This window comes from Antedon mediterranea, chromosome 5 (assembly GCF_964355755.1).
Source record: "Antedon mediterranea chromosome 5, ecAntMedi1.1, whole genome shotgun sequence".
Classification (NCBI taxonomy): domain Eukaryota; kingdom Metazoa; phylum Echinodermata; class Crinoidea; order Comatulida; family Antedonidae; genus Antedon; species Antedon mediterranea.
Genome location: NC_092674.1, coordinates 13408656 through 13422252, shown reverse-complemented (window position 1 = coordinate 13422252; position 13597 = coordinate 13408656). Strand labels below are relative to the sequence as shown.

The 13597-nt window shown below is 33.7% G+C and overlaps 2 protein-coding genes across 2 annotated transcripts in view; both read right to left on the bottom strand.

Moving 5' to 3' along the window:
• LOC140049713 (integrin beta-PS-like) overlaps nucleotides 1-13597 on the bottom strand; it is a 52460-nt gene that overhangs the window by 15503 nt on the left and 23360 nt on the right. Inside the window, exons 6-10 of the mRNA XM_072094662.1 lie at nucleotides 3512-3565; nucleotides 3111-3152; nucleotides 1749-1894; nucleotides 696-932; nucleotides 357-411 (exon numbers count right to left, since the gene is read on the bottom strand). Of these exons, the coding sequence (XP_071950763.1) occupies nucleotides 357-411; nucleotides 696-932; nucleotides 1749-1894; nucleotides 3111-3152; nucleotides 3512-3565 (534 nt within the window). The remainder of the gene's footprint in view (nucleotides 1-356; nucleotides 412-695; nucleotides 933-1748; nucleotides 1895-3110; nucleotides 3153-3511; nucleotides 3566-13597) is intronic.
• LOC140048885 (integrin beta-6-like) lies at nucleotides 7016-12688 on the bottom strand. The gene is made up of 5 exons (XM_072093690.1): nucleotides 12560-12688; nucleotides 10363-10459; nucleotides 8217-8303; nucleotides 7659-7742; nucleotides 7016-7072 (listed from the first exon to the last, which is right to left on the bottom strand). Exons 1-5 carry the CDS (start codon nucleotides 12604-12606, stop codon nucleotides 7016-7018), a joined length of 372 nt encoding a protein of 123 aa, XP_071949791.1. The 5' UTR covers nucleotides 12607-12688.

Sequence of the window (13597 nt, the reverse complement as noted above, 5' to 3'; positions counted from 1 at the left end):
GGAGTTGAATGAGCTAATCGCGGCTATACGTGATGTAGCAGGGTGGGTAACTCGGCCTAGGTGGTACCGTCGACAAACAACTACCAATTCCATCGAAAACCAACAGAAACCAGAGCTCGAAACACGATATAACTATACTTAGATACATAATGAAAGTATAAATAAGGCAACTGGATACAAAAATATCACCGAAACAACAAATTTAAGACGATATAACAAGACAATTTACTCACAGTACATACTGTAATAGTTGACCTACTGATATTCCACAATAAGAAAACTATAAAATCATATAATTATTTCACCTACTTGTCGCCTGTTACACACACATTTCGCACATATGCATGACCCTTGACCTGAACAAACCAAAGATGAGTTACTTCTATTGAAATAAATGAAAATAGGATTTGACTAATATTTTTTAAACATACAAGTACATATAGGCATATACATCATTTCATTGATTGGATATTGAAAATAAGAAATCAAAATTATGATTTCTGCCCTCTATAGTTTACAGTATGTGTTCAGAAAATAATGGTTAAACAATTGTAAACTACACTCAACAGGAATATTTTTTTTATGCTTGATGTATGATAAATAATCAATAGTAAACTAGGTTAGCGGTATATTATGCTTTTGCAAAAAGGAAATAAAGTAAAGAAGTTGAAAAAACCTTAGAAAAATTAACTTACGTTTGACATGGTAAACTATCTGCAAGTGTTTCAGTTTCATCTGAGCCAGTGTCATCACATTCACAGACCTCTCCATACCGGCCTTCATTACACTCACAAATACCACAGACCAGTGAACCATTACCATTGCTACACAGCTTACTGTCTGGTGTCACAGATTTGGTACATTCACATTCACAATTTGTTATTATGACAACTTCTAGGTTCTCTTCAAATCCGAGAGGTTTAAATGAAAAACTAAATATTTTGATAAAAATTCAAGCACATCATGTATCCTGTAACTTATTAATATTAAAAGAAAGCTCTTATTTTTTCAACCACTGCATAGTCGAAATTATTCAACTTTGTATCAATCATACCATTTATCCAGTAAATGGACATTTTTAAAATAATAATAACGAGTGCATACTTCCGCCTACTGTAAAATTCTCCTACATAAGATTACTCCGGGAAAAATATATATACTGTATATATATTTGTGTGTGTCTTAATGCTGTTTGTGATTTAGGCTAATTTCACTACAAGCATGTGTATGCAAGGTTATGTGTAACAAGCCTTTAAATTAACAATAGCTTCAGTTGACTAACAATAGAACAGCAACACGAACATCAAACGAGTGAATTTGAAAAGAAATAGGTTTTTAAACTACTCGCATAAAAAAAGGTGCACATTAAATCGAATTATGTTTTAAAATTACAAATCACAAATTATAACTCTTGCCTCTTGTACAAAAATGAAGTTTTTTGGACAAGTAGTTCTAGAGAAAATGCAATTTCAATTTACTTGTTACTTCAATCCTTAGTGTTGATTTAAAAATAATTAATTTTTGGGAAAATAATATTGCCTTTTAATTTTATTTGTGCTTTTTCATTAAATGCTCCTACAATTAAACAAATAAAAAAAGAAGCTGACCAAAATATATTGGGTCAGTCAGGCTTGGGCAGCAGAAACATTTGTTTTAAGCGTTCCAACGCATGGACCAAGGTTAATGCTCCACTTGTGATTGGTAATAAACAATGTAAACATGTCTTACGAGATAGGATTTGTCAACACAGTTTAAATGTAATGACATTTTCTAAGCGAATGTTACTACAGTTCTGCGAATTTGTTGTCAATGTCTCGCCATCGCAATAGGCTGAGTAGGTTACATGAATAGGAGCTGTCACCGTGTCTACAAGTTGAATCTCAGATGTAATTTTCTATAAAAATAATTTTTTTAATTAATTATGATACTAATAACTAATAAAACATGTGCAATTAACAAAATGTGTGCATTAATCCTTTCGCTGCATGGTGTATAACTCCACATCTGTGTGAAAGATGTTTTTTACAGAATTAAAGTAATTTTGAACAAGAAAAATGTTACTTTAATTGAGGTCAAGTCTTTTTATGTAGTTAAATGTTACATCAAACTTTATTTCATTTCATTTATTTTTTTGTCTCCATAAAAATACAATATAGAAAAACATGGACAAAGAAAAGAAAACATCACACAACACTAGGCAGAGACAGGATTCCTAAAAAGCGACCTTAATCACTATCTAGTCTCCTATTGCACTGATTGTATAAAAAACATTTACATATAACATACATATAACATATAATTTGTATAAACATTAAAAATGCATATAAATACTATATAAAAACAAAACAAAAATATATTGCAATATCATTTAAAATCGTCAGTACTTTATTCATCGAAGTCTGTAGAAAAAGCAATTTTTCAAGAAGTTTTAATGGCATGTAGGCCTAATTTTATTTACACTCGATAAAGGCCTATAAATCCAAAAATTGTTTCACAAACAGCATAAATGTTTGCTTAGCTGGTTTTGTGTTAATGACATAATAATTGGTGAAAAAAAAACTACTGGGAAAAAATCTCAAATAAAAATAAAGGTGCTATGAAAAACTCCAAACTTACATCATAACTACTACGAACAAGTTCAATAATGTTTTTTGAATCACTAGCTAGTGTTCCCACAGATCCACCTGGGAAAAACTCATTTACAACTTAATTCCTGTTGAAATAAAGAAATACAAATTAAAATATACCTCATACTCTGGATGGGACATAAAGCCGCTGGCCCCTTGTACAGTGCATGTTAAAGAACTTGGTACATTATTAAAAAAAAGAGCAGGGTTCATCTCCCAGCATGCTGATCTGGGTAGATGCTGCAGTGGCAGGTAGGTAAATCATTTTTTTCCGACCAAATTTTTGGAATGGAATAACTATTACATGACATTAAAATGGCATATCCAACCATTACTTTTCAGATAACAATATATATATATATATAAGTTGATCAAGTAGCAGATACTAAACCCATGCACTAATAGGACTAGCATGTGGAGAATTCTAAAGAATTAACACAAGATACTAGAATGTATTCTATCATGATTCAACATATTCAATACCTGATAAAGAGCTGGATCGTCACGCTGTTTTGATTTTGCTAACTGCAAAAATCGGAATTACAGTACATTTCTTAATAATAATTTTTCATGAAGCTGTCCTAAAGATGGAAAATCCTGAAAATAAACAAAGTAAATGTAAAATATGTATATCAATCATACTTTGTATTGATCCATTTTTTTAGCATAATAGGAGAGAGGGAGTGGAGCTTGGCTTGGTGGTTATGATGCTTGGCTACCAATCTAAGGGTCCTGGGTTCAAGTCCTGTCATATGTCAGGGTTTTTTTCTCATGACAATTTACAACTCCACTCCCAAAGACTTAATAATAAGTCTTTGTCTATGTAGAGCATCTTGTGTATATGTTCTAGTGCAGTATGGAGAGCCATCTCGATAGTGCTTTGCACTCATGGCAATCCTCAGGGTGCTGCACCGCTGTGTTGTCATGTATTGTTGTGCCTGAAAATTGAATAAAATAAAATAAAATAAAATGCATAACAAGAAATTGACATGCGTCTTTATTCGTTCCCAAGGAGAAAATTACATTGCTCGTCTTCAAATACATCACAATTACAATATATAAAATAACATAACAATACCAATATTAAAAACTCACAACAAGAACATATTATTACATATTATTTCATGGTGCTCTTCTGGATGTATGTCGCTGATGTCTCCCGATACCTGTGGGCAGAAAGGAGAAAAGATATCGGTTTGTGTCAGCAGCCGCGGATCGCAATCTTCCACTGCGAGCACTCCTGAGACTGCCTGAATCGGAATTCACAGGATGACTTTCATCCCTCAACACCATCCCAAAAAGCCTGTCCAGGTTCTCGCAATAAACTGAATCCACCGACTGCTGACACAAACCAGACATCCTCTCAACCCTTCTTACCACACGATCAATTCTACCCTTATCTCCCTCTGTAACATTTCCACCCCACCCTGCAATACAATATTTCCAAACCCCAACAATAATAGCCTGATAGAATGTAATCAAAATATTATAATTTACACTGAACTTGTTTAGTTGTCTTAAACAGTACATTCTAGTATTTACTTTCTTCATAACAAGATCCAAGTGGTTACTCCACGTCAATTTATTGTTAAATACAACCCCCAGATATTTATATGTTTCCACCCTCTGAACTTGTCTACCCATTATGTCAACTAGATCACATTTATTCGTTTTCTTTCTAAAATCTATAATAATTTCCTTTGTTTTTTCAACATTCAATTCTAAAAAGTTATCATAACTATATTTTACAAAATTATTAATCTGATTTAAATATGAAGTGCAATCGTCCTTCTGAATCAAGCCAATCATTGCCGTATCGTCGGCAAATCGTACAACTGGGCAAGAATCATATTTAGATCTATAATCACTTGTATACAAGGTAAACAAAAAAGGGGCTAATACAGTGCCTTGTGGCGCACCTGTATTGGAAACACTAACATCAGAACATACTGTTGGGCTAAGCTTCACATACTGCTTTCTGTTTGTTAGAAAATTCAGAATAAAAAGAATCAAATTAAAGGGAATGGCCATCTCACACAGCTTATCTACTAGTAAATGGGGTTGAATAGTGTTAAACGCAGAGGAGAAGTCGTAATACATAACACGGGTTGAATTTCCAACCTTTGTTTATCTAAATGACGATACAGCCTTTCAAGTTTAACGACAATCGCATCTTCTGTGCTCCGAGCACTTCTGTATGCAAATTGCATGGGATCAGTATGCGTAGTGACTATTGGTTTTAAGCATTTTAAAACAATTTTCTCACATATTTTACCTACAACTGATGTTAAGGCAACTGGCCTGAGATCATTCATATACTTAATAACACGGCTTTTTGGAATAGGAACAATAGATGATTGTTTCCATGTTTCTGAAAGTGAACTAGTTGTGAAACACAAATTAAAAATAATTGAGAAAATATACGATAACTGCATTGCACATGATTTTAAAATATTTGGTTTAAGTTTATCGGGCCCGGGAGCTTTCTTAGCATTCAAATTTCTAAAATACTTATATACTTCACCCTCATTTGTATCAATTTTTATGTCATTTATATTTGATTCAAGCTGACACTTCCGTTCCTTAATTTCTTTTGAAAAATCATATTTGTTAAAACGATTGAAAAATATATTTAATTCATTTGCATATATTCTTTGTCAATTTTTGGTAGCGATACAGATTTTTGTTTATTATTTATATGTCCACTCATTAACCTCATTCCTTGCCACACCTCTTTCATGTTATTTTCCGTGAACTTCTTTTCAACCTTATTTTTAAACTTGTATTTTTCTTTACGTATTTACGGACCTCTTTTAATTTCGCTTTATTACCTTCAGCAAATGCTTTCTGTTTCCGGTTAATAATAGTTTTCACATCTTTGGTTATCCACGGTTTATTATTCGCAAATACTTTAACCTTTTTAGTTGGGATAAGCATATCACTACAAAAGTTTATATATTCAGACACTGTGTCCGTAAGTTCATTCATAACATCGGCAAGGGTTCGAGGCTCACTCGCTCCTTGGTTCTGGTGGTAGAACGAGTCTTCTCGGATAAGGACTATAAACTGTAGGTCCAGTGTACACATAGCTTATGCGCACTTTAAAGAACATAGTACATCTTTCGAGATGAGTAGGGGGTTACCCCGGTGTACTAGTCCACACAAACACAGCCACTGTCACTAACAGCCACTGTGCAAATTGGGACTGGACCGTTTTAGGTGTTTACCACCTGTTGGTTATTAATAAACATCTCTCAGTCCGTATCATCAAATGCATCTTGTAGGCGTCCCGTTGCTTCCGCTGTCCATTTCTTTACTTTAATAGTCCTTGGCTTCTCTCGTTTAACTAATGGAATGTATTTCGGGTTTAGTACGATTATAAAATGATCTCCCAAGCACGGCCACTGGGTTGAAACATATGCGTTTTTCACGTTTGTGTAGCAGAGGTCTAATATACTTGTTTCGCGCGTAGGACATGTAACGTGTTGGTAGTAGTACTCGCTTGTCTTCTTCAATGATCCGCGATTAAAATCTCCGTTAATGACAACGAATGCATCGGGCGAGGTAGCTTCTATGTCGTACAGTACTTCTGCAATCTCTGTCGATGCATTATTAACCAGATTTGTTTTGGGAATATATACAGTAACAATGATGTGTGAAAATTCCCTGGGTATATAATAGGGGCGTACGCTTACAACAAGAATTTCACAATTTGGTGAGCATCTGTGCTTCTTCACGACTGCGTTATTTTGGTGACAATATCTTTCATTGATGTAAATACAGATACCACCACCCTTTTTCTTTCCTGATTCACATGTTCTGTCTCCCCTAAGTATTTTACAACCATTAATTTCGATATGAGAATCATCATGCCTATCCTGCAACCATGTTTCAGTGAATGACATTATACTGGCATCACGGAATTCACGAAAGTATTTCGCGTTCGCTCTAAGTTCGTCCATTTTATTGGATATCGACTGAAAGTGTGGGTTCAGATAGTGCATGCGCCATTTTGTCTTGTTTCCCCTCTGATAGAATTATGTGGATTTTTAATAGATAATACAGTAAACTCTCTCAATATCAGAAATCTTTGGGCTGGGCTAAAATGTCTGGCAATTCTGGTATTCAGAATTTGTTTTTAATGGTAAAAATTAATTTTTAATTCAAGAAACGTCTGGTTTTGGGAAAGTTTCCAGTTTTCAGAGAGTTCAGTTGGTAGAGTTGACCGTATTATTATTATTGTAATTTAATTAATTGAGTTTTTTATATGATTTCAATTCAATCTCATATTTGGACTATTGTCCGTATTTACATAAGTAACACAACAATGATAAATTAAATCAGAAAAGTAAATCAGAAAATTAGTTACATTTTTTTCAGAATGAGTATTATCCTTGATCATCTAAATGACATTCACCATCGTTTGGTAAGGTCAGCCCGCCAACCTAAAAGAAAAATTAAAAACATTTGGTTGCAATTTTTTTTTCTTCCACTTATGAACTCACTCAAAATGTGGTATATAAGAAAACAAAATGTTTCCCTCATTTCTTTTAAATCAATGTGGTATAATAAGTTTGAAAATTAATTCATAAATGGTACAAAATACAAAAGTAGGAAATATTGTTACACACAGCAGATACATCTCCACTCTCCCACATGGAAATTATCCACATCTTTGGTCTTAATTTTGAATTTTTTTTATCTGTAAATAGTTTATATAATAATATTAATTATTTACAATAAATATTTTAGCCAGCTACCCTTCAAATGCGTCAGCTACCCCTCAAATAATCCAGCAAACATCAAATGAGACAGCTACCCCTCAAATGGTACAGTTACACCTCAAATGAGCCAGCTACCCCTTAAATGATACAGTTACCCCTCAAATGAGCGAGCTACCCCTCAAATGAGCGAGCTACCCCTCAAATGATACAGCTACCACCCCCCAAATGAGCCAGCTACCCCCCAAATGAGCCAGCTACCCCTCAAATGAGCTGGCTACCCCTCAAATGAGGGGTTTTTTCTACAAACCTTGCCATCAAGTGCGAAGTGAAATCCTGCATCACTCATATAAATAATAAAATGTCTTGAATAATTACGCCAACCAATATGCTCCTGAAAAATCAATTACATCAAATGATCATTAAAAGTGTGGAAGGCCTTCTCTTGGTTGGGTTTCATTTTGAATTCATGTTAAAGATAAAAAAAAAAACCATGAAAATTGAACTTAAGTCTTAATAAAAACAGACTTTAAATAGGCAATTTTGTAGTTCTAATAAAGTTAATCACTTCTCTAGAAAAAAAAAATGTTTTTTAACTTATAAAACTTAGTCAAAAGAAACAGTTAAATTAAACACAAATCAAACAAAACATTGTAAACAGTACGATCACAGTAGGCCCACTATTGTATAGAGAAATAAATTATAAATTGTTAATACATTAAAATTAAATTAATAGAATTGACACATCCTTTGATTGATAGATAAATCAATATAAACATAAAATAATAAACTACTTTTGATCCATCAATATTATTTAGGTTAATTTAGCATACAAACTACCAATAAGTAAATAGGTAAAATTAGATACCCTGCAGACAGTAGCTTGCATCAGGGCATCAAGTCCACCCTCGGGTCTATCAAGACTCATTGAAAAGGTTTGATCTTTAAGTGTTCTCTATAAAAAAAAAGTATGTGCAATTATAAAAAAACATAAAATGGGCAAGACAATTTAGTATTTAAAGTCCATGCAAAAAGCAAGGCTCAGATTTTAGCCAAGCCTATATTGGTTGGTTTTCACATTTTTGGGCTTATTACATGACAACAAAGCTCACCATTTTCACTTGCCCGTTGAATGGGACCATTGAATGTCACTGTTATCACTGAATGCAACAAAATTACTAATGTCACATGATATAAAATAGTAAATTTGGTAAGTAAAAGTCTTCAATTCGATGAATGGGTTGTTTTGTGTGAGCAAGTGATGTGTTTAATGTGTGCTTAGCTTAGAGCATTAAATCCTGAGCCATGTCAGTAGCATTTAAAGGGGGATTCTGGGTTTAAAATTGCTTTTAAATATCGTTTATTTATTAAATAAAAAATATTATAACAATATAGACATGTCAGAATGAAGAAGTAATAACGAGAAATTAAAAAAATTAAATTTCATATACATTTTAGGGTAAATTCATGGAAAGTCTGTTTTTCAGCAGCTTAGGGAAGCTCATTAATATTCATGAGATATTCACAAAATCACGTCATCAGTGGATTCCAAACTCGCGACGTCAAGCTTGTACGTTGTGTTCTCTCTCCTCTGTCAAACGACGACCACCCGATCATTGTGAAATACATTTTTTGTAGATTTGCTAAGCTAGGCCTAAAGTGTAATAATAACAGTAGTAGCATATATTTATTTGACATTTAATGAAATACAAAATTTAGTACAGATTACGGAGTCATAAATTATACTATTTTTATACCTCGAATTAATAGTACAGATCGTATATCGGTTTCACGTACTAGGCTAGGCCTAGCCTAAATAATCATTTTATTCATGCCGGGGGGTGAGAGCCATTTCTGACTAGGGATTCCATGCCACGATGGCTACGTTAAAACATTGGGGCCATCATTCATGGGCCTAGCTAGCCTATTACTAAACGATTGGCCCATAAATAACAAAACTCAGTGGATTCCAAACCCATCCTATCAACTCCTAAACAATCTAAACCTAAAACGTTCTACAACAATCGGCTGTGAATATTGAGGCAAAACAAGGTCCGATCGCCGTCCGCACGTATGGTGTCCCGATCGTCTAATAAATAAGTAGGCCTGAAATAGGCCTAGTTTACTCTCCAAAAAAGCGGATACTGCATCAAGCAAGTAGACCGGTAGTAGGAAGGAGACCTAGCCTAGCCTAGCCGATCCGGCCCAGTTAAAAATTGAGCTAGCTAGTGTAGTAGACCCTATGCGAATTGATACTACCAGGCCTTTTACTATAGGCTACACTTGTTAAAATTAGCAATACTGTACTTTTGTTTACAAATATTCCAACTCTCTCATTCGAGCTATATTATCTCTACCATTCCGGTAGGTTGAGTCGACCTTCAATCAAATACTGTACATCGTTCATGTTGTGATTATAGACGGGGTATACTCGACCCGACCAGTTTGGTATTGTATACACTGTATCTGCTTATCACGTGACGATGCCAGGCATGGGCAGAGAGAGCACGTGTATCGCCCTCTCGCTCTCCTCGCTCAGCAGGAATGTATACGTTACGCTTCATTGATTTTGAAGGCTTTCCCTAAGTCAGTGCGAAAATCGGCAAACGTAAAGTGCAAACTTATCTAATTTTTCACTGTTTTGATGAATTTTCATAGAAAATTGACTTTATAAATGGGAAGACCGACTAAAAATACATCAGATAAGTATAATTTTACAAAAGTAATTGATATGGTTAATGATAACGAGTCGTCGGAAGATTGACCATTTCATGAATTTCCTATTCTGTAACCACAGTGTGATTTTGCCGTAGCTGCACTTGTAATCTGGCCTCATTTCACAGCCTTCGTTCTGCTTCACTGGGCTCTTATATAAATTGAAACTTTTACCGTTCAAGAGACAAACAAATATATTTTACATTTTTTACTATTCATTTTAAACCCGGAACCCCCCTTTAATATAGCCATCATGCCAATAGAAACAAAGTCTAGGAACTCAACAGAGTATATTTTACCTCAAATAAATTAATATCATCAACCAGTGGAATGACATTTCTAAAACCATAAGGTTGTTCACAAAAATCTCCCTCTAGAAAACATGGATGGTCACGTCTAAAAAAGAAATAGACAATGGTTGAAAAATGTAAGTAACTAAAAATTCAAGCAAATAAAAAATGAGTACGCCAGTGTATTTCAACAGTTTAAATTAATATGACTGATGAGTAATTTATAGTATATACCGTCCTCTATAAAGATCCGATAATTTGTTTCTCAACAAGCATGAATTCAATCTTGTTTGAAACTCAAGAATGTTATGTTGTTTTTATTATAAATAAGTGTACATTTATAAGAATGTACACATTTGATTAAAAAAACAAAAACTGATAACATGCATACAAATCAACTGGTTGTACACTTTCTTAATTGTGAATGATCCTCATTCATTGACAACTAAATGATGTAGGGCCTAATGCAGTTTCGTACCCACCCCTTAAAATTACTCAAAATCTTCATCCAACCTACTCACGAGTTGTCTACAACATTCTGCAATCATAAAATTGTAAAAAATCGATAATTTTTTATTTAAAACTATTTTTAATCAATTAATACTGAGCACCCTTCGGAAATACATCGCCAGCTTAGCTTCGCGAAAATCATCGCTAGGCCTGCCGATAAAAGTACGGAGGCCTCACAGGACATTAACTCTATTAATAGAGTAAACAGTTGCGTTCTATAGAGGGCGTAGTTACTAACGTTTAAAGCACGCACCAAATAATTATAATTTTCATTATTTCCGACATGCGTTTCGTATTTTTAATAAAGAAAAAGAAATACTATACAATTGCTGTATTCATCATTGTGGGTATCATCATAATTATGTTATGTTTTTAATTTGTTCTTTCATTTTACTAGTAGAATTTCACACAGAAAAGAAGATAAATATGGAACTGCTGACTCTTGAAGATATAAGTACTGACCTGGCAATTTTCCTCTGTTTAAAAGTTTATTTTACATTATGGTTTGTAGGTCAAATAAATAAATGAAATGATTAAAAAGAATTACAGTACTTCATTCCTGAGTTACATTGTTAATGTTATAACACAATAATCAAGCTATGACGAATTAATTGTTTTAGTATTTGTTATCACTAGCTATACTAGAAACGCTAATGGTTTCCCTGTTTTAAGATTTTATAGAAGTATATTATTATTAATTAACATTTTTTATTCACCTATGAAAGACCTCTTCAAATACATGGAAATAGGAAATGCAACAAAAACAGAAAGATATAATTTATTGAAATGTAATGTACAGTAAATACAATAATTATAATGTTTTCCATCAATTACTAGAATTTATTTTACTTCTGCTGACACTGAATACATCATTTCATGTCTTTCATTTCTTCTTTTTTATCTTCTTTCATGTTGTGTTTATTAAAATAAAATCAAATAAAACATTAAATAATGAAGCAACTAGTATTCATTAATTTATTTCAACAATATTTTATGAGGGTGGTCCATCCAGCCGAAGCTGATCATTAGTGACCCTTACAAAAAAATATAATTTGACAAGACAATAACACACAACATTCAAAATAAACATTAACAACATAATTAAACACAAAATATTTCTTTATGAAAAAAACTTAAAATCCGTTTCACGAGGAACATGTAAACAATATTTTATTATCGCCATAATATGATCATAACAGCGTCCTCTATAGATCGATGCCCTATGAGGCCTCCGTAGCGAAGCTAAGCTGGCGATGGATTTCTGAAGGGTGCTCAATTATTAATTGATTAAAAATAGTTATAAATAAGAAATTATCGATATTTTACCATTTTATGCTTGCTGAATGCTGTAGACAACTCGTGAGTAGGCTAGATGAAGTATTGAAATCATTTTGAGTAATTTTAAGGGGTGGGTACGAAACTGCATTAGCGCCGAGCCAACTTGGTTACTGTTAATTTAAAATGCGTTGACCTGATATGATCTTCAATGATTAACTGCAATAGTAATCAAACATACATAAGATAAAGGGGCTAGGCCGGGGCTAGGCCTAGGCTAGGCCAGAACTAGGCTAGGCCTAGCTAGGGCCAGGCCTAGGTAGGCATAGCTAGCTTTTAGAGGGCATGATAATTTATAAACACAAACATAGCAAATAAAACGGTAACATGTAAACTCAATCAAAGGGGTACAGATATTTACCGTACAATTGAATGTCTCTGATATGGACAACTACATTGCATATTCATTAATGTTTAATAGCTTCTATGTGATTGTTTTATACTGCAAATAACTAGTTTAGCCAACATCTCAACATGCTTGCATGGGCGCAGCCATTATTAATTTTCCATTGACAACCTTTTCCAAGTAGAGGGCGACAAACACACACAAAAAGAGAGTTGGTGGCATTAACAAAAAGTCTTGAAACTACAGATCATTACGTTTTTAAAAGCATGTACACATTTAATAAAAATAACAACAAATTTTAACACTAGAGGGTGAGCTCGCTTCCCTCCCCCTCTAGGAAGGAGGTGGGGGGGAGGTTGGCCTTTTGGGGAAGAGGTGGGGCGGATTTCATTGAGGTAGGTGCTTATTCGAGGGATACGTTTAATGTTTTAGTTTTAATATGGTAATAGTTATAATCAAATAAAATCCTCTAATAGATATGAAAAGTGGTAAAAAAAAATGCTTGGTAAATTGTAGTCAATGAATTCTACTACAATGTAATTGTGTTATAAATACAATACACTGTGTAATGTGGATGGGCGATTATTATTCTAAGTGATGTTTTATTGGGGAGCTGTTGGGCGTTTATTTCAATAAATACCATCCTATTTGGTATAATTAATACACTATTTAGTTTAAACAACGTTTGGAAGCGCGAAACAGTTAGTCCGGGAGCCCATGAACATTGTTTAGCATTGCGAGTACAAACGGTCTGAAGCATAGCATTTGTCAAGTACTCAGCTAGGTAGCAAGCCCATATGGGGCCCATATGACTTAAATATCTGGGCCATCCCATATGGGAAATCCCATATTTAAAAAATAAAGACCCCATATGGGATATTATCATTCTCAGAAATTACAAAATATTCACAATATTAATAACGTTGACAATGCATGGAGTACGTTTAGAAATTGCTTTCTAAATTTAAGTAATAAACATGGGCCTATAAAAAATTCAAGAATAAAAAATAGATTCTCTCCCTGGATAACTCCTGAAATTATAAAGTTAATGTA

Bases quoted from the DNA above. Each gene is read 5' to 3' on its own strand.
- LOC140048885 (XM_072093690.1), bottom strand. From the start codon at position 12,606: ATGAATATGCAATGTAGTTGTCCATATCAGAGACATTCAATTGTACG. The intron at 10,460-12,559 runs GTAAATATCTGT...TTTCTTTTTTAG, and splicing joins CAGAGACATTCAATTGTACG to ACGTGACCATCCATGTTTTC. The intron at 7,743-8,216 runs GTATCTAATTTT...TTGATTTTTCAG, and splicing joins TGCAAGCTACTGTCTGCAGG to GAGCATATTGGTTGGCGTAA.